The following is a 25,365-nucleotide window of genomic DNA, read 5'->3' as shown; positions in this document are numbered from 1 at the left end:
GGTATCCTCGGCCCGAATGTCGATTCGAAGGGGTCTTACTGGAGGACATTTGTGCAATTCAAGGCCCATGCTGCCCGCCTTTATGATTCTACGTTTCGGAAGATCAAGATCGTCCACTCGCGGCGTCGGGATCCGCCGGGTTGTGCTCATGCGTCCCTGACACCGGGAGTTCATTTCATTCAAGCAAGCGAGAGCCAGTCATATCCGCGACGCCCGAGAATCATCATTGCGTCGCGGTCCTTGGACAAAAGTGCCAAATAGCTGTTCCTTCTCATCTCCTGCTGTCTTAGTTGCTACAAATACATTATTCGTGAGCCATTTTCCGGGACCTGTATTAGTGATTGGCGATGGCCAGGCGCTGAATAACAGAACTTCAGAGGAATTCAAAGTGGTTGGTCAACCTCAGCATCTTTTATGGTACTATGTCGAAAGTACGGTCGGCGACGTTGATACAAAATATCAGGCCTTTGGCACATGGAGCTGCAACGGGAGCATCATGATAGGAGCTTTATCCGGTTCGAGTTGATCTACCAATGTTCTGATTCCACGCCTTAACCCGTGATTGCATCGTGCATATCTTCCTCTTTGGCAACCGGATGACTGGTTGTTACGCCGGCTTCATGATCTTCGACAACGTCCGTAGTGTATGACAGGTCGTGGATACATTTCGAGCTACATCTTTTAGCTTGTTGGCCTCTGACCATACCTCACAGCTGTGCTCCTGGTCTCGGACAGGACGTCTTGCATTGGCACTAGTCCCTAGGGTTGTTCATCGTCGTACCGGGTGGCCACATGTGCCGTTGGGACTGGCCTCAGCTGCTGCCTATTTCAAGGCACCGGAGTTGGATAGGGCCGTTGTTGCATATTCCCACTTTTGGTCCTAAAACGCCTTTCCAGAACTCTCAAGAGATTATCAGTGTTTGAAGATTTCAACGACCATATTACTGCAGCTGGACAATCCCCAGTTACCCAGACACCTGCAAGTGGACGTCGCCCGCACCGTACATCCCAGCATTGGTGCGGCCTTTGCCTCTAGAAGCCCCGACCTGGAACAAGTTTCCGTCTCATACATGGTCAATGCGGAGGGTTTCTTTCAAGCTTGCATGCGAATCTGGACTCGACAGCACCTGCAGTCTCTGGCACCAGCATCGTAGCTCCTACAATGCATGGGAAGCCGCCAGAAGGCCTGTGCTCTGCTATGTAGTGCTGGCGTTGCTGCCCTGCATAAGCGCAGAGTGCATACTTTGGTGCTCTGGAATGGCACGGGGGGATGCCTCTGCATTTATATTCCATACGGATAGAGACTACATATTACTTGGCGCGGTACACGGAACTAGAGCTAAGCCCTCGGTGTGGCCAAAGTATGGCAACGCGTTGCCTATAAGTTCCAATTGTTTGAAATCGGGACCGACAACGTTACTGGGTCCCATGGCGATGCCATCCATCATTTGGACTTGCCCTGCCGACATGAGTAGCTTCCCCCATCAAATGGATTTATTCTGCCATTACGGCGGCTGGAGCATAGGTCGCCAGTTCGAGTAAGTAAAGATTGATGGACTGGCTGCATGGTGACGTATCGATGCCAGTATATGGGACTAGATTGAAGGCATGCACATACTGTTAGCGAGAAGCATGAAGCTGCAAGGAAGTCGTCCGGCAACGAGTCACGTTGCTTGAGCCAGAGTGCTCGGATGTTGGTGCTCAGGGAGCCACGCCCATGGAGGGAGAGTAAGATAGGCGTGGACTATGACGGCCCGGGTTTATCTCGCAGCAATCATGAAGACGCATTCCCGCAGAGGAGAAGGCGCCTGTCCAGCCAGCCCCCTTCCAGCGCGCGGTGCAAGACGCACAAACGCGGGGAAGGCCAACAAAGACTCGTGGGAGTGGGAAGCGAGTGGCTGGAGGACAATTGCTGCATGCTACGTTGGTGCCTCGATGCTCTCAGCTGCCAACCCAGAGTAAAAGTTGGCAGTGAAGCGGCGGCAGGCCGGCGGAATGAGAAATGCGTGATGAGAGACAGACAGAGACTGAAGGCATGGAAAAATTTGTCTGCAGACAACCAGATTGAGAAATTGGCAGCGATAAGATAAGAGAGCGGTGGGGTGGTGCAAAACAACAACAAAAACGCGGGGTGAGAGGTGGGGCGGGGGGCCATTTCTACTCTCCACACACAGCCCACCTTTCTCTCTTCTCTCACTCTCACACATAAATCACCTCTCTTCGAACTTCCACCACAAGACATTTCGACGAGCTCTACTAGCCTGAACTGGTCACTTTGCTGGGCCGTCCACAGCCTCAGCGTCAACGCGTCAACTCCCCCGCTTCCGGCCCTGACGGCCAACAGCCTGCAAATCGTCAACATGGACCTCATGTCAGGAACCTTCATCGTTGAACTGCTCAAGGTGCAGCACACCAACTTCGCCAACACGTACAAGGCGCACGGCGCCGCAGTCGAGACCTTCTGGCGTTCCCTTGATTCCCGGCAACGAGCCAAATGCCTCCTCCAAGTCGAGCAACAAGTCGAGCAGCAAGGCAGTGGGGAGCTCGCGGGCGGCACTCAGACAACCGGCTTCGGGAAATTGCTGCCTGAGAGCGATGTGCGTGCCTTCACAAAGGCCGGATCAGACTACCTTCTTGAAAATTTCAAACACCGGGCCACAACCTCTCTCTTCTACCAACATTGCCATGGCCTCAATGGCCAGCTCGGAGACTATCACGTCGCACTCCAACTCTTGCGAAAGCATGGGACTCCTCCCGTCCACCCAACATCCAAGGACTGCTAGAACCGTTTCCTGGATGGCGATAGATACGGAGAGGTCGTTATCGTTCCGCCTGGCACTGAAGAAGCCGAGACCTTGACCGCCCTCGGCCCAACCGTCAACTTTGCCCCTTGGTCGATTGGCAACTTGATTCTGCTGAAGCAGCTTAGCCTGTTGCAGACGCTCAAAGCCATTTTCAACAATCTTCTGCATGAGTCTTCACGACCCACATATGGACAGCAGCTCTCCCAAAGCCCCGACAAGGCGGCGAGTGCTATTCCATCTGAACCGACAATCCAAGCTCCTCCTGCCAAGATGTCTCTGTCAAGCCTGGTGGCCTTTGCTCGCGACCAAAGAGACTCGCTTGGCGAGAACTTGGACTTATTCTGCACGGAGCCTCTTGTGCTCGCCTATTATGTCAACGCCTGCCTCCGTTGCCAGCCGAAGGCTGTCGCTGACGGGCAAAGCCATCCGGAGTCCGCCAAGACCGATGCCGACATCTGTGCTGCTTTTTATCGGGCAGTCCACATTGCCAATCGAAGCGCTGCCATTTGGAACTACATCACACATCTACTCGAGCTGCTCGAAAGTTGCACTGCGGATGAGGCCTTCCGGGGAACCCTTCTACAAGAAATATCCAACGCCTGTCATGTCGAATACAGCCGTGCGCAGGCTCTCGTCCGGCAGTACATCCAGACGACCATCGGAGTGCACTGCTTCGAGACAGCGTCCAAGGCTTATGATGAAGCGGGCAACCCACGTATCAGCATGAGAGGCAAACCCGAAGACTTGGCCCCGTTTGACTCACAGCTCCGCTGCATACTGCGTCTCTGCCAGCCTGAGACCAATGCATCCAAGGCCGCCCAGTGGAAAGACGAGCTGGTTGCCCTTCATCAAGCTCACCGCTCGGAGCGAGAGAGATTAAGCATGAGGGAATCTGAGGCGCTCTGGGGCCTTTTCGCCATCATCCAGCTCATCCAGGATTTATCATCGACGATCTCAATGCCCTCCTTCTCTCGCAGGAAGAGACGAGCATTCGTCTCAAAGTCACGAAAGCTAGAAGTTGAGCTGGACCAAATCGGAAAGCAGATCAAACCGCGAGAGACGCTGCTCCTCTTGAACAAACTTCGCGAGACCACAGCGTCTGTACAGGCTTTGGTAAAGCTCGACGAAATAGTCGCCGAGAAGGCTGGCGCCAAGATGAGCCTTCTCTACCAGAATCTGGTCGATGAATGCCTTTCTAATATCCGAAAACAGCACCTGCAGGCAGAGTCTGAAGCTAAGCAGGAGAACGAAGCCGAATGGGTACCGTTTCCAGCATCCGCTCAGCAGTCACCCAAGAGGCAAATCGAGCCCCAGAGACGGAGACAGAAGACGAAAACGCGCCCAGCGCATTCATCCGCCTTGGGAACTGCGCCGCCTGCGGAGCCCCCCGTTCCGCAGCCAGCCGCCGCGGCGCCACAGACCCTTACCGTAAGCCTATCGACCGCTGCAGTTTTTCTCACACTGTTTAAAAAGTCGCAGGCTCGAGGCTCGGTGAGCTGGGTGGCATTCGAAGCGGCCATGGTAGACGTGGGATTCTCTATCGAGCCCAACTGCGGTTCAATCTACGTCTTCACGCCTCCCAAGATCCTGGCCGTGCAGAGGCCGTTTTCTTTTCACCGACCGCACGATTCCCATCTCGAACGACCCATGCTCCACGTCCTTACTCGGCGATTGAAGAGGGTCTATGATTGGAACAAAGATACGTTCAAGACGGCCTGAGTTGCAGGCGTTGCTACACGCGATCCTTTGGCTAACCACCTAGTCTGGATACACGACGTCAAGGCTCATGCTGTACGAGTTTGTTGCATATGCGAGCACGCCAGCTCAGGCGGTGCGACATGGCTGACAAGCCCGGTTTGTTCTTCTACTTTTCCTTCTCTTGTTCTTTTCCTCCCTCTGTTCTTGTTGCAGCAAAACATGTGCTAGCAGCTACTGCCGATTTCCCCGTCTCATCTGCCTCTGAAGGCAGAACATGTGCTGGCAGCTTCTGCCAATCTGCGATCTCTTGTCTCTTTGAAAACAGGACATGTGCTGGCAGCTCCTGCAAAATTTCACGCCTTTCTTTCTCTCTATGAAAACACAACAGGCGCTGCCAGCTTCTGCCAGTTTTCCCTCTTTCCTCTCTGAAAGCAAAACCTGTGCCGACAGCTTCTGCCACCAGAGCTGCACAGAATGTTGCCAGCGAGTACTTCGTCCCTCACGTCGAGTTTCCGTCTTTCTTCACTTTGGCTTTTCCCGTGAATAGTCTGGCAGATGTGGTGGACAGAAGGGAGCTTTCATCCGCGCCAAGGATCCTACACGCGCTGGGGACGCAAAGCGCAATCCATGTACACAGCATGTATCAAGTACAATTGATTTTTGTCCTCATCATCGTGCCTTGACATGTCGTGGAAGAGGGGTGCCGTCATGATTTCTCCCCCTTTGCCGGTTCAAGAAAGGAAGCGGGGGAAAAGAACGCTTTCCCCAATGAGACGGTGTCATTGGAATCAAACCTTGACCAGCGGCGTTGCTCCCCAAAAGAAGGGGTTTGCGCCTTGTCCAATGGCCAACACTGGGCAGCCTCTGCATGCCGATCCTGGTTCGCCCCCCCCCGCCCCCTCCCCCCCGGGGGGTTCGGATCGGTGGGAAAGATGGGTCGGAGCAAGGGTCCACCTAACACGACATGGGCGCCAGTCTGCTCATGTGTTGCGTCAAAAAGGCCAAAAGGAACGCGCCCCCCTGGGGAGCCTGTTTCCGAGTCTAAGCCATGTATTGTTAAGTCGTGAAATCAAGTTTGGAGTCGATATTTCAAGAGGCCCATGGAAACAGCAAAGCACCCATTGCCGGTGCTTTCAAGACGAAAAAAGCTGGGAGACGTAATCATGTGAATTGTGTGAACAAAGTATGTACCGAGAAGAAGGATGAAAATAATAGCAGGCCATTCACAACCAAACTCCCTGTGCTTCATGCTCCAGACAACGCGTGTCCATCAGATAATATCCAATCTCAAAGTCCATGCCCGCAAGCCTTTCCTCTCTCCACTCTGAACTAGGTACGCCATCTCTTTCACATCCTGTAAACCTTCGCATATCGTATCCAATGGCACGCTAGGCCAGGGCCAAAAAATTTACCAAAAACCAAAAACCAAAAAAACCCAGCGCTCAGGCGGGGAAAAGGAGAATAAAAAGGCGAAAAGACTCGAAGCCTCACTCGTCAGAACCGTGAGCATTGTTGTTGTTGCCCACTAGATTAGGCGAGTCCTTGAGGTCGCCAGTGATTTGGTCCTTGGTCGCCGTCTCCTTGAGGTGCTTGGTGACGTCGGCCACGCCCGTGACGTGGTCAACGGATATGGCGGTCAAGGCAAGGCCGACGACGTGCGGCGTCGCCATGGAAGTGCCCGAGATGGTGTTGGTGTCGGTGTTGTTGCGGATCCAGGCAGAGGTGATTTTGGAACCGGGGCCGAAGATGTCCACGACTGGACCGTAGTTGGAGTAATCGGCCATCGTCCAGTTTACGCCGATGGCACCGACCGTGATGGCGCTGGGGGCCGAAGCTGGAGATACGTCGCTGGCATCCTCGCCCTCGTTTCCGGCCGCGATGACGGATATGACACCAGACTCGGAGGCCGTCTCAACCGCTAGGTTGAAGAGGGCAGAATAACTGCCTCCTAGGGACATGTTGATGACAGCTGTCTCGGTTCGTCTCTTGTCGACAATGTGGTTGCAGGCCCAATTGAAGCCGCCCAGGATTATGGACGTGGCCGAGCGGCGGCCCTGGAAGACCTTGACAGAGAGGATCTTGGTCTTCTTGGCCACACCGTACGTTTTCCCGCCGATGGTGCCGGCGACGTGCGTGCCGTGGCCAAAGGTATCCGCCGTCTCGTTCTCAAAAGCCGTGTAGGCGACCTCGGCGCGGCCCTCAAACTCCTGGTGTGAGATGAGGACGCCACTGTCCACAACGTAGGCATAGGTGCCCTCGCCAGCGTTGGCGTTGTAGACGTAATTGGCAGATCCTAGCTTGCGGTGCGAAATGGCTCCCAGACCCCAGGTAGAGTTGCGCTGGGTAGACAGATGCCTTTTTTCCAGAGTCACTGTCTTCTCGCCTCGGGCAGTCCGAGGCTCAATATGGTTCTCCTGAATAAAAGCTAGCTCCCACTCCCTGTCTTGTTCCACCACGGCGACCTATCTTCATGTCAGCCATGCTTTTGTTGGTCAGGAATCCGGGGAGTTTCCCGCCCCGAGAGAGGGGGCAAGCGGGAATCAAGCTACTCACATCGGGATTCTCTCGAATCGCGGCGATTGTTGCGTCGTCAAAGTGGCCGGCATAACCACGGAAGTTAGAACTGCCCGAGTATGTCTTCTCGACGCCCTGAAACTGCTGGGCGCTCAGACCGCGCTTGTGGACGCCGTCAACCCAATCCAGATGGGTGTCGAGGTCGCGAGTCTTCAGGCCAGGCTTCAGGGCAATGATGTACTTTCCCTTGATAGGGGTGCTCTGCTGGCTAGTAGCTACCGATTGGCCTTTCGCCGCCACCATGGGGACCGCAAGGACAGAGGAGAAGAGGGCCGCCGCCACCACGGCCAAGTGCTTGAGGTTGACCATTGTGAAAGCGAAGAAACTCAAGCAGAAGTGACAAGAAGAAGATCAGACAGGAGATAAAAAGGCTAAGAAAGCAAGGGGAGAGTGCTGGAGCCGAGTTGAAAGAGAATTTTGTGCCCGGGCACTGGCGATGCTTTATACTTGACGTGTTTGACGATCCGGGAGAGTAACATCCTAGACATGGCCTCTTTTCTCAGCCGTAGAAGCCGGAGTATGGGTTTACCAGGATGATGGTTGTCAACGGAGGTTCGCTCTCGATGAGAGGGGAATCGAAAGGGAGGGGCGGGTGGAGGGAGTGCATGGAATAAAGCAGCTTCCTTATCCAGCGGCACGCGAGCTACCGCAGAGTGGGCATAATGACAGGGCGATGATATGTCGGTGCAGAAATGGAAGGAGAGCAAACGCATCCAAATGGCAACCAGGGGTAAGCGTGTAAGTCGGGTCGGTTGATGAGGCTACTGGCAGATGGGCCTTGGATAGCGGCCCCCGCAGCCAGGCTTGGAGACATACATGCAGGTTGTGGGAGCGGGCATCGCGGCTCGTACTGTTCTGGAGGACGTCGACTAGGTGCATAGGCAATGCAGCTCGACTTGTCACGTTGTCCGCGCTTCGACCGACAACGTAGGTGACCAGACTGGCTTGGCAGGCTGTCGGGAGCGAATGAAGCCACAGTCCCATGGCGGGATGAAAAGGTGGACGCCACGTCCAGGGGGGGGACCAGAGTCTGAAGACGCATTGGAGAAGCGAGGTCCAAGCAAGGGAGTGCCCGGCCCGGATCGGCGGTAAACTAAACAAGTCAATCTCCAGGAACCCACGTGTGGACCGTCTCGTATCAAAGCCGGAGGGCTGGCCGAAAAGGAAGTGGGGATGTGAGCTCCCTGGAAGGGGGCCATGACGAGCAAAGTCAGCCAATGCCAGCCCACCACTATCCGATCGCAAGAGCGCTTGTGCACAACGCCATCACAGACTCGGCCTCCAGCCGCCCAGGCACGCCTGTGGCTGCTGCTTGCATGCCAATGCCGCAACGACGGGAAGGGCGCCAAGGTTTTGTGCCTGTCTGCGATGGCGCACGCTCAGTCAACGGGCAGAGCCCAAGCCATAGGCGCCGAGCCGACTCGTCGCCGTTTGGCGGCGGTCTCAGTATGATTAGGGCGGGCTTGACGGGCGGAACCTGGCGGAAGCCGGAGGACGAAAAAGACAAACCAGCTCCGGCCGGGATGCAAGGCTCACGAACCGGCGCCACAGGCCTTTACAGAAGTCACCTCGGGTCGAAGCCGTCCCAAAGACCCGGGGGATCAAGGGGGCCAAGGAGACTGAGCGTCCGTCCGACAATCGGCATTGCGAGCCCTCGGGAACCACGAGACCCCTGTGGTCGTGCTTTGGACGGACGGGCTGCAGCGATGAATGACCGGTCGATGTTGCTAGACAAGTGGCCGGGAGATGAACGAAGCATCGGGTAAATAGCCACAGGATGCATGGGACAGCTGTCAGGGCCGAGGCCATTCGTGACAGTGGCCTGTGGCTGATCAAGTGGCCGTCGTCGGGCTGGTGAGAACCACGGATCCTTGCCGTGTCAGCCGTGCCAAGTACGCAGCAAAGGGCTTCGTACATGTGAATGCATGTAAGTTGCATACATATGCACATTTACCTTCCAATAAGGGAGTCTTCACCTCAGGCAGCGAGACGTGATGGCAGAAGCAGAAGCACAAGAGGAGAAAGGGGGGCTTCGGCTGCGGATGAGCCATCCCGCGGCGATGGCGTTTTCTCGACGTCGGAGGCGAGATTTCCAGGGAGCGGGCGCACCGTTTCTCGATGAGACGCTCGTTTAGGAAGGCTGGCAAATCGCGAGATCGAGGTTTGCATGGCGTGATGAGTCGAAGGCAAGGCGGAGATGGTTGTTTCTCGTTCTTTTTTTGGAGGTTTATTTTATTTTATTAGGTGCTTGGTTGTATTGTCCAGGGATGATATCAGCCAAGTCGCCCCCCCGAAGGAGACACGGGTCGCGCTACCTAAGCGTGCTAAGCACCTGCCACAGCCTGTATTTACAGTGCATGTACAGTATCCAGATACCTAAGCGAGGGCGAGATGAGCATGTACTGTACTTTGTATCGGAGCTTTTCTTTGCCCCTCTCCACTTGTCCCCTCTCCCTCTCCAACGAACCTCTTCTTCTCCATACCAGCCCCGCACCATGGAGAGGGCATCCATCCAGTTTCCCCATCCATCCGTCTCCTGCTGCAAACCGTCGGCAGGCAACTCGACCCTCGATGCAACCGACTCGGTGTTGCGCTGCAGACGCCCTGCGAATGCACAATGCACATGGCGACAAGATGCCGCGACCACATGACGTGCGCGCCGGGCTCGACAATGAATACACCCCCTGCCACCACCCCGCCGTCGCCATCGTCACCGACTCTTACCGCTCGTCCCCGGCGCCGACCAAGGACACAAGCCACGATAGGCAGCCGGCTAATGACCCACGCTGCTACCTTGCCATTGTTTCCAGCATCGGGAGCAAAATGGGCGCGTCTTCACCACCGCCAACACGTGCCCTTAGACGCTGGACTCCAACATTAGCCCTCCCACCATCGCCAGTTTCCCCTCATCTGGAGTCCCAACCGTCTTCTCCAAATTGATTGTTCTGCGTCTTGCTCCGCATCGCGGCTCCCGCTCAGTCTGCCCCTTGTCTCGGCTACCTTTCCATCTACGGCGCCATGGCAGTCGAATAGCGACCTACCCAAATGCGAAGGTCCGTTACCAGGCATCGCCCTAAGAACCACCCTGCCTGCTCTTCCCAACGTTGCATTGCTCGCAATCGATGGAGACTTCAGACGCGTCCGGGACTCGCCGGGCGACATCCCAACCGCAGCACTAGTGTTTGCCGAAACAGAGGCATGCAAAGTGAGGAAACAAGGGACGGAAACTGCGTGCTGTCGGCTCTTGCTCAACTACATTGCGCATGACAGATATTCACCCCATAACCCTGACCGGCCTTGTCGTTAGAGCCGTGGCTCCACGCTGCGACGAGACGCACCGAAATACCGAAGCGTCCTCGCAGGGATAGCCCTATCGCTGCAGGCCCTCGGCCATGTCGGAGGCGCCGAGAAACTAAGCCAGTCACTTTACGAGTCTATCAACATCACCATCATCTCGGATCCCTTGCTACCGACTTGCCCGTTTGAGAAGGTAGGCCGCGGCCCTTTCAGACTTCCAATGGTCCGAAACTTGTTTCTGCTGGCCCAGCTCGCTCGGCTCGTGCAAACCCAGAGGGCCCAGGCTTGACGAGCTCCCGTGCCTCGTGACCTTTTTCGTACGAGGCCATCCTTCAGTCTAGGCCTGAGGGAGATCCGGGTGCCTGACGCCCTTCGGTTCATCCGATCACTGTCAAATTGCCGTTCACACCGTGACTGAAGGTGCAGTATGCCATCGCACCCAAGCGCCCCGCTCCCCGACCTGCGGCCCAGCTTCCGTCATCAACCTGCTGCTTTTAGCGATGCAGACGACCGGAGCTCTCGAGTCGAAAAGGTTGTTCTCGCCGCGTTTTATACCAGCACCCCCGTTCTTATCTCGCATCGTCCTTTCTCATGTGCACAGCCTCGCATCTCCGATCGAAATGCCTCTCACCTTGTCGACCACATGCCAGGCGCCCCGCAGACTGCCTAGGCCACTGCTGACGAGGTGAAATTATGCTCCGCGATAACAGCCTGCAACTCACGCCCCCTCGCTTATCTCGCTCCGTGCCTGGTGACGTAGCGCAGCCTCTGGGCAGTCTTGCGATGCGTGTGTGGTATGTAGGAAGTACAGCACAAAGCGCATACGACAGGGGTGAATACCTACGTCCGCGGGACAATATGGACCGAAAGACCGGACCCTCCGCTGCCTCTCTTTCCCGGGCTACCTTGAGTCTCCCGCTGCTTCTTCAGTCATGCTTGGGAGACAAGACTGACGATAAAATATGCCGGGCTTTTGTCTCGTTCAGAGCTTGCTGCTGTGGGGTCGGATGACACGGAATGTTCTTGCAAGACAGGCTGAGAATCAAGTGATGCTGCCAAACTGAGCATCGACCAAAGATACTTGGGTCTGGTGAAGAGCTCTCCCCAGACTTGTCAATACAACACAAGCGGTCGAGATATGCAGTCACTCTATCACGCCCCGAGATCTAGTGGCCGTGTCAACCCTGGTTGAGGCCGACCACGAACCAATCAGGAGACGTTGGGCATCGAGTGTCTGTTTTCGAGCCGCCGTTGGGAGAGAGAAGCTATGCGTCGACCGCCGCGGGCCGGAATAGTCACACGGCCTGCCTGTCCCGGTTTGCTTTCGCAAGGCACAGGCAAAATTGCATCAACCGTGCATCGCCGGAAGCCGACGCTTTGCAAACTGGGCTTATCCCGTCCCTCCAGATGAACACGGACACCACCCCGGCTTCCCTTGTTTTCCTCGTCTGCTTGGCGCTCTCCTGGCTGACCCTTGACTCCAGTGCCTGGATCATGAATAGATTGAACGGGTGTGCCGGTTCGGGAAGGTTGGCAGCAATTCGAGCCGCTCTGATTGGCCCGCCCGACGAGTCTCCTGCATTCGTGTTGTCTGCAAACCATCAGAAAGTGGCACATGTCCCCCAGACGTGCCTTCTGGAAGCAACCGCGTCGACGCTGTGCTATCGCATCCTGGTTGGGTGGAAGCAGCTGCAGAGAGGCGACTGCAGCGGTGCATCGGCTTATCAATGCCCATACGACTTCACATTGCTTCTTGACGACTACGATGTTTCCCAGAGAGATTGCGCCATACTCAGGCTAATCGTATTTGTAATGAGGGGTTTGGAGACGAAGCTGTGCAGCGGCAGCCCGCTGCTGATGGTCTCCCACGGAGTGACTGACCTTTAGAGGTATGAAAGCCGGCCCGCGGAGATGGCTATTCCAATGATACGGATGAACGACTCGGGCTCAAAGAAGAATCCAGATTGAGCACCGACAAGGAGTTGGCTCATCATCTTGGTTGCGCCGGTAAGGTCAACCCATCGCTGGAGACAACCATGGAGTGCGCGGGTCATCCGTCTCTTCACTCAGCATACGTGTCTCAAGGCAGCTGTGGATCACGCCATGAACTACTTACATCAAGCCATTATGCCCAGATGCTGCGTCTTCATGACCGTCTTCTTGGACGCGCCCCTGACCCCAATGATCACCGTCTCTCCGGGCACAATGTCAACCAAGTTGTCGTCAAACACGACCCCGTCGTCGTCACACTCGAGCGCGAGGCCCTTGACGGGCACCTCTGCGCTGACCCGCACCGTCTTTTCGTCGTCGCTCAGCTCGGCCTGGAGCTGCTTCGGCTTCTGCAGGTGCAAATACCTGAACGGCTCGGGCCAGTTAACGTAGCGGGCGACTTGAGCGCCGTCCTGCCGGTGCAGATAGGCCGCCACGACGGTGCGCGCCTCGAGGCCAGAGTTGCGGGTGGGCACCGGCACGTCCATGGCGAAAAGCTCGGTGGAGCGGTTGGCCGCGAGGAGCTTCCGGGACGAGACGGTGTGCGAGTACGTCTCCTTGCCCGTCTCGACGTCCCAGGCCTTGACGACGCAGTCGACCGTGACATCGTCGAGGCCGAGGTTTGACCCCCAAGCCTCGACCGTGACGCGCTTCTCCACGTCCACCCGGCTGTGCTTGCCCCTGGCGTGCGTCGTCTCGAGGCGCTTGATGCCGACGGAGAGGGGCATCATTTCACGCTTGACGGTGTAATACGCCGGCTTGGGCCGCAGGTAATAGTCGCAGATGGACCACGAGGTGACTGGCCAGCAGTCGTTGATCTGCCACACCAGCGCGCCGCTGCAGTACTCGCGCCCGGGGCCGCGCCACTCCCGTTTCCAGAGACGGTATGCAGAGCCAAGACACTCGGCCTGCATGAGCTGCGTGCAGTAGACAAAGTGCTCGATAGGGTCGGGCGCATAGCGAAAGTTCTCGGCGAGGTACAGAGCGATGCGGCGCTCGTGCCCGGCCGCCTTGTTGTGGAAATCGACGGTTGAGGATTGCGGGTAGCGGTCGGGATCGTCTTTGCCCTTGGGCAGAAAGGCCTCGTCGATGGTCTTGATGGAGGGGAAAGCCTCCATGCCAAACTCGGAGACGAAACGGCCGACGAGTTTGTCAAAGTCCTGCCACTTCTCCTGAGTCCCGTGCCAGACGTTCCACTGATGAATGTCTCCGACTGTCGGGTCTGTCGTGTTCCGGCCGCCCCACGGACAACCCGGCCGGTACGGGAGACTGGGAACGAGCTCCTTGCACACATCGGGCAGGATCTTCTCGTAGATGTACCTGGCGGGGAATTCCGACTTGAGCCAGTTTTCGGGGTTCATATCGTTGGGGTCGTAGTTGAGGCGCTCAGACTCTGCGTACTGGTAGTCCTCGTTGTTGCCAGCCCAGACAACAATCGAGGGATGATGCCGCAGCCGCTTGACATTCTCCCTGGCCTCCCGCTCGACGGATGCGAGGAATTCGGGATGCGCGGGGTAGTTGCCGCAGCCAAACATAAAGTCGTGCCAGACCAGGATGCCCATTTCGTCGCATGCGTCGTAAAAGGCCTGCTCCTCGTAGATGCCGCCGCCCCAGACGCGAATCATGAACTGGTTGCCCTCGGCGACGAGCCGGACCCAGTCATAGTACCTCTGCCGGGAGATGCGCGCGATGAAGCTGTCGGCAGGGATCCAGTTGCTGCCGCCACAAAAGATGGGGATGTTGTTGACCTGGAAGAAAAAGGAGGTCCCGGGCTGGTTTTGGACAGGCCGCTGGATGAGCTGTATCTTGCGCAGGCCGATGTTCTTGGACAGGCTGTCCAGCTCCTGGTCTCCGTCGAGCAAAGTGGCTGTGATGGTGTATAGGGGCTGCTTACCGTAACGGATGGGATACCAGAGCTCCGGGTTCTGGACCTTGAAGGTGGCAGAGACTGCGCGGTCGGTAGCATCCGTCGTTGCCGAGGCCACCTTGTTGCTCCCGAGACAAATGTCGAAGCGGACCTTGGACGCCCGGCCCTCGGTGGAGGCGTGGGTGATGACCATTGCGCTCTTGAGTGACTCGTCGACGTCGACGTCGACATGGAGATCGACGAGGCGGGAGTTGTAGATGACGAGATGGACAGGCCTCCAAGGGCCACAGGTAAGGAGGACCGGGCCCCAGTCCCAGCCCTATTCACGCAAGATGCAACGGTTACGAGAGATTCAAGCCAGGGCCAGGCAGACTCACCCAGTGATACTGCGCCTTTCGCACAGCAAGCCTCGAGACGTCGCCATTCCAGCAACCCCACTTGTGCTGAGGATGCTTGTCAACAACATCCCAGCCACGAAAGTAAGCGACGTCAAACGTGATGACGAGCTCATTGTCCCGGTCCCTTTCCAATGCGTCGGTCACATCCACCCTCTGAGGGGTAAACATGTTGTCCGTCTCGAGCACAGGCTTGCCGTTGAGCACGACCGATGCAAACGTGTCGAGCCCGTCAAAGGCGAGCTCTGCCTTGGCGCGGCCATGCATTTCGGGCGTGGGGAAGGTGGTCCGGTAGACCCATGGCTTCTCGCCGACCCACTGCACGTCGAGCTCATTCTTGCCGATGAAGGGGTCGGGGATGAGCTTGTGGTGGAGGAGGTCGAGGTGGATCTGTGTCGGGAACTGGCTGACGGGCCGGTAGGGACTGTCGTTGTTGTCTGCTTGCTTGAAGTGCCACTCTTGGTCAATGGGGATTATGCTGCAGGGAGTCATGGTGGTTGTTGGTTGTCGCCCGGGCTGGTGGTAAGTGGGGAGCAGCTATAGGACCTTGGCTGATGGAGGAGCCTCTGGGGAAGATAAACCAGACAGGTAGTTGCTCATCGAGAGCTCGCAGCTGAGGCTGTTTATTAGCTAGACTCGAGGGGCAGCGACGGGCCGACGACTGATTCGCAGGTCTCGGCTGCTCCCGCCCCTGCTGATCATGGTCACTTGATGGACGTGCGGGCTCGTAAGCGGAAGCAGAATACCACCCATGCGTGGCGTCGGCAGTTGAAGGTCAAAACGCCGTCGCTATCCCGACTCTGGATGCCGGACGTTGGATCGTCAAGCACCCCCATGTGACCCGCCCGCTGCGGGGAAGGGGCTCAGGCGGGACGACTCCACTGCAACCGCCAGCTAAGCCGCAAGTCTCCCAGATGCTGCTCCTGACGTGGACATGGTGGCTCGAAATTGTACGAATTGATCACGCTGGCAACGCAAGTCAAGTTGAACGCAAGAATGCCCGCCCTCTGTCATTAGTTCTGCCTCATCAGGTCGTCTCATCTCATTAATATCGAGGCATGCAACAACGTGGATCCCGCGGCCATATCCAGCAGCCAGTCGTGATCTATCCCAAACCTGCCAGTGAACCCAAGGAAGCCTCAAGCGCCAAAGACGTGACGAACCGCTCACTGAGAGATGAAGAAACATGAGAATCACATCAAAAAATTTCAACGCTCGCTCCGTTTGATACCGCCATGACCGCAGCTCACTGCTCGCAACCCGCAAAGAAGGAGCAAAAACAAGGGAAAATCAGCAGCAGTTCCCGCCGCGCCGACGGCTGGTCAAGGTAAAGACGTCTTCCCACTCTCGCAGTCCCCAGTTCTGCCCCCTGTTTTTCGCTCTCCGCCGCCTTCTGACGCTGCCCACGGGGTCGTCGACCGTCACCCCCGTCATCGAGCTTTTGATGCTACCACCGTCGCTCGTGTTCCAACCGCCACTGTCGCCGTACTGGATGCCGCTCATGGGGTCGTCCGGGTCAATGTCACCCAGCTCGATCTTGGTAAGGATCATCCGCGCCAGGCGGCCGAAAATCTCGTCCACGCCCTCGCCGCTCAGCGCGCTCGCCTCTGTCACCACGGGGATGCCTGCCTGGCTCGCCCATCTACTCGCGTCCGCCCGTGTGATTTCTCTTCCCTCGGGCGCCACCGTCGCTCTTTGCTGGTTCCCAGAGCCCATTATGGAGCCGCCACGGTCTCTGTCCGATGCCCCGCCCGTCGTGTTCATGGTCGACAAGGACATGGGACTGCCCGTCGCCCCCGCCTTAAGAGTCGAGGTCGAGCCCACGCTGCTCGGAGTCGCGGGCGGCACGCTCGTGTCGACGAGCGAGGCCGAGGCTAGATCCACCTTGTTCCCGACCAGCATGACGCTCAAGTTGGGCGAAGCCAGCGCCCGTGCGTCGTTGAGGAATGGTTGTAATGCTCGAAATGATGCGTGCGACGTGATGTCGTAGATGAGTATAGCACCCGCCGCGCCGCGGTAGTACGACCTCGAGACGGATCGGAATCGTTCGGTGCCAGCCGTATCCCAAAGCTGTCCTCTCGCATCAGCCCCGCAACTTTGTCCTGCCGTTTCGTCTGTGATGCATGTAGCAGTGGCTATGGATTCGGCGTACCTGAAGTTTGATGCGTTTCCGCCGCGCCCCGGTGCCGACCTTTATGATTTTGCTCGCAAACTCGACTCCGATGGTCTGTGACGACAGCACCCTCCACTCGCTCTTGAGGAAGCGATGCAACAGGCAAGACCTGGATTCCAAGTCAGCGTCTGCGGGTTCGTCGGCGCCGTGGACGCTGGACTCACTTTCCCGTGCCGCTGGGACCTAGCAGTATAATCTTGGCGAGATAGTCGTACATGCTTCCCAGCTCCTGAGGGCGCGTCAGCTGTGGCCTGGGTTCCATCAATGCCGAGCGGCTCGTACCTGATCGTGGGACATGGCTGTGCTGTCCTCGCTGGCGGCCGAAGATTGGCGAGGTCTCGTCATTGTGGTATCGAGCCGAGACGCGTGGACTGCGGTCCGAGCGTGCGATGCGTCTTTTCGGCCACTTGCGGGCGCCCAAGGATGATATTTGTATGATGAGCAGATGGCTGATGGTTGACACTCGGTAACGGATCATTCCGATCCTGATGCTCGTGACATACACACCCACGTCCTGGATGACTAAGCATGCTATGCGATAGCACAACTCAGGGGATGATGCATGGATCATGGGGCAATCCGGCACGCGTTCAAAGACCTAATCATGCAGACCTGGCTTGGCCCGAAAGGGAAGTTGGCCAATGGCTGCCGATTAAGCAGACAGCATTGTGTGTCTCCTATATTTAGCAGTGTCGCAAAAGGTATGTTCATCTATGCCGAGCTTTGTACATTGTACCTCTAACACGTGCCGAGGTCCGAGATGCCCTCCAATCCCAGCTGTCGCATCCTCCCTCCCAGCACCAATAACCGACGCAGAGCGAGCCATGAAGACGGAAAACAGGACCTTCATCGTTTCCGGCGGGTAAGCGCGCCATGCTGTTCTCCAAGATCCCTCTTCTAACGTCGCCTTGACAGGGCGTCGGGCCTGGGCAAGGCATGTGTCGAGGACCTGGTGAGGAGTGGAAGCACCAACGTCGCCATCCTCGACATGACTTCAGATGCCGGAGAGTCTCTTGCCGCCGACCTTGGTTCGTCGGCAAAGTTTTTTTCCTGCAATGTGTCGGATACCTCGAGCATTGCTCAGGCTGTCCAAGGTGCCGCCCACTGGGCTCAGCAGACGGCCAGACCTCTGGGCGGCGTTGTTTCTGCTGCCGGAATATCCCTACCGGCGACGGTACGCCCGCCATATCTGACTCTTCAGTGACGACACTGACATCTCAGATGCTCGATCGAAACGGCTCCGCCTTCAGCCTCGATGACTTTGACCTGGTCCTGGGCGTCAACCTGCGCGGCACCATCGACCTCGTGCGCCAGTCCGTCGAACAAATCGCCAAAGTCGACGCCGATGCCGACGGAGAGCGTGGCGTCGTCATCATGGTCGCAAGTTCGGCCGCATTCGACGGCCAAAAAGGCCAGCTCTCGTACTCGGCCAGCAAGGGGGCCGTCGCCAGTATGACCCTCCCCATGGCGAGGGACCTGGCCCGCTACGGCATCCGCTGCATCACGATAGCCCCGAGCTTGTTCGAGAGCAGGATGACGAGCATGATGTCTGCAAAAGTGCGCAGCAGCCTCGAGGCGACTTTCGAGTTCCCCAAGAGAGCTGGACGGCCGGACGAGTTTGCTCAGTTGGTGCGCCAGTCCATTGAGAACTCGATGCTAAATGGAACCGTCATCCGGCTTGACGGTGGCTCAAGGCCGAGCAAGATATAGGGCCTTGAGCCAGCCATGCCGAACTTGAGCATCAAATTGGCCGTCTGGCGCGATAAAGCCGTATATACATGCAAGGCCTCGGTCTGTCTCTGACCCGTCGTCCCAATCTTTCCGCAACGCAAATCTCCTATAGTAGGTAATCTAGCTGGCCCTGCCGCTATCTGGAGAGATCCAGCCATCTGGTCCGGAGATGGGGACTGTCCCGATGACAAGGGTCATCTCAAGCAATGGCTTGAGGTCACAATGGAAGAAGTAAGGGTCGCGCCAGTACCACTTTGAGAGCAACGAGTCGCAGCGCGTGCGCTTCTTCTCGCGCAAGCAGAGCTACCACGAGAACACCATGGCGGCCATGTCCGTGTCGTACGACCTGGCGCGAATTGTGTCGTACCAGTGCTTCTCCTATCCGCACGTCTCACACGTCACGTACGCCTACCGGCACAAGCACGCCGCGGAGTCGGAGGACGACTTCACCGCGCGGCTGCTGCGGGAACTGGAAGACGAATTTCTCAGAGTTGGGCCGGAGACGGTCGTTGCCTTCATGGCGCAGACTGTCATCGGCGCGATGTCGGGTGCGTGGCGCCGCCGCGGGGATACTTTAATGGCGTGCGGGCGCTGTGCGACAGGTACGGCATCCTACTGATCCTGGACGACATCGTGTGCGGCACGGACCGGACGGGAACCTTCTTTGCGTTTGAGCAGGAGGGCATTGACCCTGACATCGTTACCGGCGCAAAAGGCCTCGGAGGGGGATATGCGGCCATCGCAAGCATCTACGTCCATGGACGGATCATCGACACGCTCCGTCGGGGGTCCGATGGCTGTTGAGGGCGATGGAATTTGTCAGGGACCGCGACACCAGGGCGACGATTGATCCGGAAATCGGCTTCGGCGTCAAGGTCCAGCAGGCGGCGTTCCAGCGGGGCGTGGCATCAGCGGCGATCATGTCCTCCCGGCGCCGCCGTTTACGGAACGGAGGGCAGCTGGGGGTGGTGTGCAGGGTGCTGCGGGAGGCGGTTAAGTCTCAGGAGAGACTGTAAATGAGTTAGATTGGAGAAGTTGCTGATGATGGATGCTGGCATTTACATGCACAAGCTCATATCGCGTTGGGATTCGCAAGTTGTGACTCAAGAGGGGAGGTTGCGTTTAGACTAAGGAGCAACTGGCTTTCTTGAGTCTCGGTGTGGATCAAGATTATGAGACTAACTGGTTATTCTCCAGCCTCTAGGAGAGTAGTTTTTTTGTTCGGTCAAAGAGCCTGTGTTTGTCATAGACCGCGTTCTTCGTCATCTCCAGGACTGGGTTCGTCTTGGACCCGGGGCCTAACCTTCACAAGCCACGAACGAGGATTTGTGAGTCCTAGAACTCCAGTCTCATCGCCAAGCTCTATCTCAGTCCCGGAAACACGTATCTTGGGACTAAGAGAAACAAAAAGGGTAGCATTTACTTCGTACGTTCTGACATCTTTCTGCACACCGCTATGATTCACTATCCAGAAAAATGCGAATTCCAACATCCCGACACACACCAAGACCCATGTCGCCACCATCTCAGCAGCACCTAAGGTTTACTTCCGCTGATGAGCCCTCTTCCTGGGCGGCTTCTTTGCCCCCTTTGTCACATTCTCATTCAACGGCTCCAGGCTACGCCTGGTCACCCTTCTCGTCTTTGGCCTCGGCATATCATCTGTACCATTGCGCTTGTCGGCAGGTGACTTGGACTTGGCTTGTAGACGCCTGCTTCTCCTTCTCGGTCCTTCGGCCTTGGGCTCTGGCTCTTGCACTCGAGGTAGTACCCGCTCACCGGCCGAGTTCTCTTCCAAAGTGTCGTCGCTTGTGCGTCTTGCAATAGCTTCCTCAAGCAGCTGGTTGTTGCCCTGCACCGAATATGGGTCCGGCGCCTGCGGTGGTAGCTCAAACACATTGCCATTTGGGCCATGTGTGAAGAGCGGTGCGTGCTCCCCATCTTCGGTAGACTGCATGACCTCGTCTGCCGGTGTGCACTGCCCGGCAGGAGGGACACGGTCCCAATTGTCCACGGAACGAGGCGTTTTGGGTTCCGAAGGGGAGTGGCCCGCGTTGCCACTTTGTAGACCATGCGGGCCTTGGGCTTCGGGCTCTTTTTGACGCGACACGTCACGAAACGATGGTCCAGACGAGAAAGACGAGACTGGAACTGCGGAAGGACCGTGGCTGGTTATGGCGGCTGGATCACCATCAGAAGCTGTCGGCTCCTGCCCCATTTCCTCAGCAAGAATCTCGTGGAGGGGATGCTCATGCTTCCACGTTGTCCCAGGCAGGATACCCCACGTGCTTCTCCATATGGCTTGCTTCATCCAGAAGCTCCTTACTCTCTCGTACGCTTGTGTGTTGATGTCGGCGGGGTCCGAGGCACCATCCTCATCCAAGCCAGACTCGGCACGGATGCGTTGTCGTTCAAGGGCGAGCCGTGCGGTGAACTGATTCAAGGGTCGTGATGCCTCTCGCTCTCGCCGGCGCCTTGCAAGTCTGTCAGCGGCAAGCTGCAACTCCTTGGCGCTCTTGCGCCGCTGCCTTGGCGGCTGAAGAGAACCGAGCTGGAACGTGCCGTCGTCGAGTGTCTGATTAGTCTCGAGCTCAGACTCGACTTCAAGGGGTTCTTCATGCTTCCATGGCCCTACGGGATGGCTCTTCCACTTGCTATTCCAAATGCCCAGTTCCATCCACTGCTTCTTGACAATGCTCATGGAGTCCTCGGACAGCTCATCGTCGAAAACAAAGCCGCCGCCGCACAAGATTGGATTCGCAGCTTTTTTTGGCCCAATGAGGCGATCGTACTCGACGGTCACTTGCGCTTCGAACTGGTTCCGCGGCCAAGAGGCATGGCGATGCGCACCGATGTCTATTCCGCGCTGAAGACGATCGCGACGCTCCTGCTCCTCCTTCGGCGGCGGCGGGCTGGGCGACAGGGTCGTTCCTCCGGACTTACAAGTTCGGTAGACAGGCGGCGTGGATTCGAATCGACGTCTTGCGCTGTTGAGGCGGTCAGAATCCTCGGCCAAAGCCTGAAGCCGGCGGCCGGCTTTAAGTAGCTCAGTCCACGGGAGCGGGTCGGCCATGGATGTTTACTAACGGTCGCTTTATTCGTCGTCCGGCGGTGGCGAACAAAGGCGGAGGCGGAAAGGAAAACTCACGAGCACGCAGCCGTTGTCGTCCACCATGCCAGCCTGTCAAGTTGCAACCTGGCTTACGGGACGGGGTACCGGTACAGGCACAAGACCACAAGACCGGTAACCCGGTACGACTTCTACGGCGTGTTTCGCGCCGAGCTTCGGGCTGAAAGTAGCGGCCGGCGGCTAATTGCGGGGGGGACGGGATGGGCGCATCTGGTGGCGGGCCCGCCAACTTTCCCTCTTCCATCTCTCTAGTCTCTACTACGGTGACAACATGTCAATATCCACGACATATACATACTATTGCCGCCTTTGCTGGGCCACAAGCCCAGACGATACCTGCCAGCCGGCTTGTCCGTCATGCCCGACCATCTCTCCGACCTTCTCTCCGACCTTCTCTTGGCCTCCCACGTCTCCACACCAGTAAGTAATACGGCTGGTTCTCCAAGTTGTCAGCCGCCGTGTCAAGCGAGTTGTCCCCATTCCCTATTCTGCTTCTGCGGCCCGCCCGCTCCTCGTGTTTTCAATATTGCATGTAGCCGCCCGCAAAGAGCGTGAGGCGGCATCATCTGCTATGCGGATGCTGTACGTGGCACTGGTGTGCAAGGAGCCTCCTCGCGCACCCGATGTAACCAACCGACAGCGGCATTCATCAGGATTCATTGGCTATTGCGCCGTTGTTCTCGTACATCAGCCATTTTCGACGGGCGGCTGCAATGAATGATCCCTATGATTCGTTGCCTTTCTGCATGTGGGCGATGCTCCGAGGCCGAGGCCGCCTCTCCCTCGGGGGCTGAGAAGCTGAGCAAATCCCGTCAGAACGGCGCGTATGCTCATCGATAAAGGAGACCGCTTTCGCCCTTGACTGTGTGGATGCGAGCAGTCCATCATTCACCTCAGGTCCTCGCGTTACCTCTTGGTCTTCTTCTCCAGAGGTACATTCAACTGCCATGCCTGAGCTTCCATGCCATGAAGGCCCTCACCCCTGGGCCCTGTTCTCGCTCTTTGCGAGGAGCCCCTTGGCGGCAGATGCCGTGGCCCACCCAAGCAATAACCACCTCCGTTCAATCATCAATGGCCAAATGGTTCTCGATATCGGTCACGTCAAGTCCCCGGAAATGTCCGACGCTCTCGCCTCCCTAGGTCGAGAGGGTGATGTCTTGATTGACAGCCCAAAAATCTGTCGAAGACAAGCCTATTTTGACCTCGATCCGGACACCGATGCCGTCAGGTTGTGCGATACATCCACATACAGGACGACCCAAGTCTCTGGAAACAAATGCGTGCCCTTTTCAGACGACTTGAGAGGCATTCTGCGCCAAATCACAGTCAGCCCCAGAGTCAACACCCTCATCGGCATGGGCGGCCACCGACAGAACCTCTGTGTCTTCGAGCTGGTTTGGTATTACACAACCGAGTTGGATATCAAGAACTTCCTGCGCGAAAGGGCTCGCACCAAACTCATGGATAAGCCATCGGCTGCCCAAACCCAACATGAGCTTCCTCCCACCCAACCACACACGGGTGTGCTCACCAGAATACACGCCGGACCTAAACAGCCACCGATGAAATATAAGTACATTGCGAGACTCGGCGCTGGAACCTTTGGGGACGTGCACAAATAAAAAAAACTTGGACACCGGCGACCTGATGGCGGTCAAGGTCCTCTGGGCGCCTCCACGGAATTCAGGTAAATTCGACAAATTTTACTTGAAGCTGAAGCGGGAGGTGGAAACCATGGCTCACCTCCATCATGTGAGTAAATCAGTGCAGACTGAAATGCCCCTGTTACACGCCGTCCTGATTACCCTTCGCTGCTGGCTGGATATGCTTGGCCATCGGGTTTACTCCTGTCCATCACCGCCTGTTCCTCATCATTACCTGCTTTTTAACACGTTCATCTCCCCTGCCGAATCGACTAACTCGTACTCAGCCACACATTATCAATATGATTGCCTCAAAAGGCTGGGACAGTGAAGCTCCCATGATCTTCATGGGCCTCAAGGACGGAACCGTGACTCAACTGTTCGAAAGTGATCGTCCGCCTGATACGACCACTGCCTATCTCATCATCCACCATGTACTACAGGCACTAGACTACCTTGCGATAAAGAATCTTGTACACCGCGACGTGAAGCCTGACAATATTTTCTTCGACAAGATGGGTCAACGTGGCCAATTTTGCTTCGTCCTCAGCGATTTCGGCCTCAGCAACAACGCCATCCAGGCAGAGACCCCAGCGGGGAGCCCCTTGTTCATGGCACCAGAAATGCTCACTTCGAACGATCAGACATCCAAAGTTGACGTCTGGTCGCTCTTCGTCACGATGCTGTGGATCCTAGATATCGAAGGCTTTCGCAATGTTTCAACCGTATTGTCAGGCAAAGGGAAAACCGTTCAGCAATTCGTGTGTGAAATGTCTCAGTACCCTTCCATCTCGGGTATTAGCGAAATGGTGAGGGACAACCCGGTGGAGCGTGCCAGTGCCGCACACATGCTTGTCAAATGTTTCGATGGGGACGGACTCAGCACACCGAGACGGAAGATTAAGGCTCTACCAACTCCGACTCAGTCAGTAGCCGGCCAGTCGCAAGTCGTGGCGGCGTCAGCGGCAGGGTCACAATATAGCATGGCTGATCAGAGCCAACGACAGCCTGGGTACTCGGAAAAGATGGACTGGCTACCGTCGGTGGCCGCTGCTGTTCAGCCAGAAAGAGCAAACTTTACGGACAAATGCTGAAGGGGCCACCCCCCAGATTGATTTGATTGATTTGACAGCCTCGAGAACGGGGAGTGCTGTTCCTAGGACAGTGGGCCGGAGAGAGATGCGCCAGGCGTACGCATCGGCACCAGAGAGACCACGAGAAGTGGCCCCCGCGTCAACTAAGGGGGTGAAGAGGATTGCTGACCGGTTCAACAAATAGTCTCTTGTAGAAGGATTGCGATGTCTGGGCTATGAATCTGCCATTTTAGTTTGTGTTCGAGTTAAATGTGCGATCCACGCAGTACTAATGTAACTCTCTTATGTTCTCGAATATGCCATGACTCGAACGGCCACTCCTGATACGACGAGGAAGAGATTATAGTGCTATCGCTGCCCCCATATAGTCGAAAAACAAGGGCATACTTTAGGGGATTCAGCGTGAGCGCTACGTACAAAACCAAGCAAGTCGTAACCGGCCACTCGCTCGGCGGCGCAATAGCTACACACGCTTCTGCCCATCTTCGGTGTGGCGGGATACCTCTAGATGCCTACACCTGCGGCGCACCGCGCGTCAACGAAGGCTTCGCCAACTTTGCCTCGTTGCAACCCAACGGCACCACGTATCGTATAACGCACGGTGCGGACATATTGTGCCGCTGGTGCCGCTCTGGAGCTCTGGCTATGAAAATGCGCACCCGGAATACCGGATCGACGCGCTCGCTTCCGATGATGACCCTAGTGAGACGAGAATTTCCGTGTGTACATGGGTTCCGATCCCGGCGTGCAGCTTTGGCACTCGGGTTTCAACGTCATTGCCCACCTTCACTACTTTGAAAAGACTGATGGTTGCCAGACGCTTGAGCAGCAGAGTCAGCCAGCAGAGGAGTTCAAATCGGGAGACGAGCTCCTGGAATCGATTCGCAAGGGTCAGCCCGAGTTGAGTGAAGCAGACATCATCGGCTAGTCTGATTTGTTTGATAAATGCCTGCAGCCCAAGCCAACAGCA

At 56.8% G+C, this 25,365-nt stretch overlaps 7 protein-coding genes across 7 annotated transcripts; 3 read left to right on the top strand and 4 right to left on the bottom strand.

Annotated features, from left to right (window-relative positions):
* Positions 1-2,360: 2,360 nt before the first annotated feature.
* HRG_06368 (ipa protein) lies at positions 2,361-4,523 on the top strand (the record flags this gene model as incomplete). The annotated part of the gene is made up of 2 exons (XM_044864839.1): positions 2,361-2,597; positions 2,784-4,523. The coding sequence occupies 2 exons, from the start codon at positions 2,361-2,363 to the stop codon at positions 4,521-4,523; spliced, it is 1,977 nt and encodes a 658-aa protein (XP_044719779.1).
* Positions 4,524-5,989: 1,466 nt separating this feature from the next.
* HRG_06367 (subtilase family domain-containing protein) lies at positions 5,990-7,385 on the bottom strand (the record flags this gene model as incomplete). The annotated part of the gene is made up of 2 exons (XM_044864838.1): positions 5,990-6,916; positions 7,056-7,385. 2 exons carry the CDS (start codon positions 7,383-7,385, stop codon positions 5,990-5,992), a joined length of 1,257 nt encoding a protein of 418 aa, XP_044719778.1.
* A 5,105-nt stretch (positions 7,386-12,490) lies between these two features.
* Positions 12,491-15,116, bottom strand: HRG_06366 (glycosyl hydrolases family 2 domain-containing protein; the record flags this gene model as incomplete). The annotated part of the gene is made up of 2 exons (XM_044864837.1): positions 12,491-14,548; positions 14,607-15,116. The coding sequence occupies 2 exons, from the start codon at positions 15,114-15,116 to the stop codon at positions 12,491-12,493; spliced, it is 2,568 nt and encodes an 855-aa protein (XP_044719777.1).
* A 798-nt stretch (positions 15,117-15,914) lies between these two features.
* HRG_06365 (ras family domain-containing protein) lies at positions 15,915-17,142 on the bottom strand (the record flags this gene model as incomplete). The annotated part of the gene is made up of 4 exons (XM_044864836.1): positions 15,915-16,694; positions 16,777-16,906; positions 16,962-17,026; positions 17,080-17,142. The coding sequence occupies 4 exons, from the start codon at positions 17,140-17,142 to the stop codon at positions 15,915-15,917; spliced, it is 1,038 nt and encodes a 345-aa protein (XP_044719776.1).
* Positions 17,143-17,621: 479 nt separating this feature from the next.
* On the top strand, positions 17,622-19,332 carry HRG_06364 (short chain dehydrogenase domain-containing protein; the record flags this gene model as incomplete). Its single annotated transcript, XM_044864835.1, has 6 exons — positions 17,622-17,659; positions 17,713-17,825; positions 17,892-17,971; positions 18,019-18,426; positions 18,776-19,071; positions 19,131-19,332. The coding sequence occupies 6 exons, from the start codon at positions 17,622-17,624 to the stop codon at positions 19,330-19,332; spliced, it is 1,137 nt and encodes a 378-aa protein (XP_044719775.1).
* Positions 19,333-20,639: 1,307 nt separating this feature from the next.
* HRG_06363 (uncharacterized protein) lies at positions 20,640-21,601 on the bottom strand (the record flags this gene model as incomplete). Its single annotated transcript, XM_044864834.1, has 2 exons — positions 20,640-20,709; positions 20,865-21,601. The coding sequence occupies 2 exons, from the start codon at positions 21,599-21,601 to the stop codon at positions 20,640-20,642; spliced, it is 807 nt and encodes a 268-aa protein (XP_044719774.1).
* A 1,704-nt stretch (positions 21,602-23,305) lies between these two features.
* On the top strand, positions 23,306-24,395 carry HRG_06362 (kinase; the record flags this gene model as incomplete). The annotated part of the gene is made up of 2 exons (XM_044864833.1): positions 23,306-23,410; positions 23,589-24,395. 2 exons carry the CDS (start codon positions 23,306-23,308, stop codon positions 24,393-24,395), a joined length of 912 nt encoding a protein of 303 aa, XP_044719773.1.
* Positions 24,396-25,365: the final 970 nt, after the last annotated feature.

Source organism: Hirsutella rhossiliensis (genome assembly GCF_020360975.1).
Source record: "Hirsutella rhossiliensis strain HR02 chromosome Unknown scaffold00006, whole genome shotgun sequence".
Classification (NCBI taxonomy): Eukaryota; Fungi; Ascomycota; class Sordariomycetes; order Hypocreales; family Ophiocordycipitaceae; genus Hirsutella; species Hirsutella rhossiliensis.
Note: the sequence above shows the minus strand (reverse complement) of the source record. Positions and strands in the feature narration are given on the sequence as shown.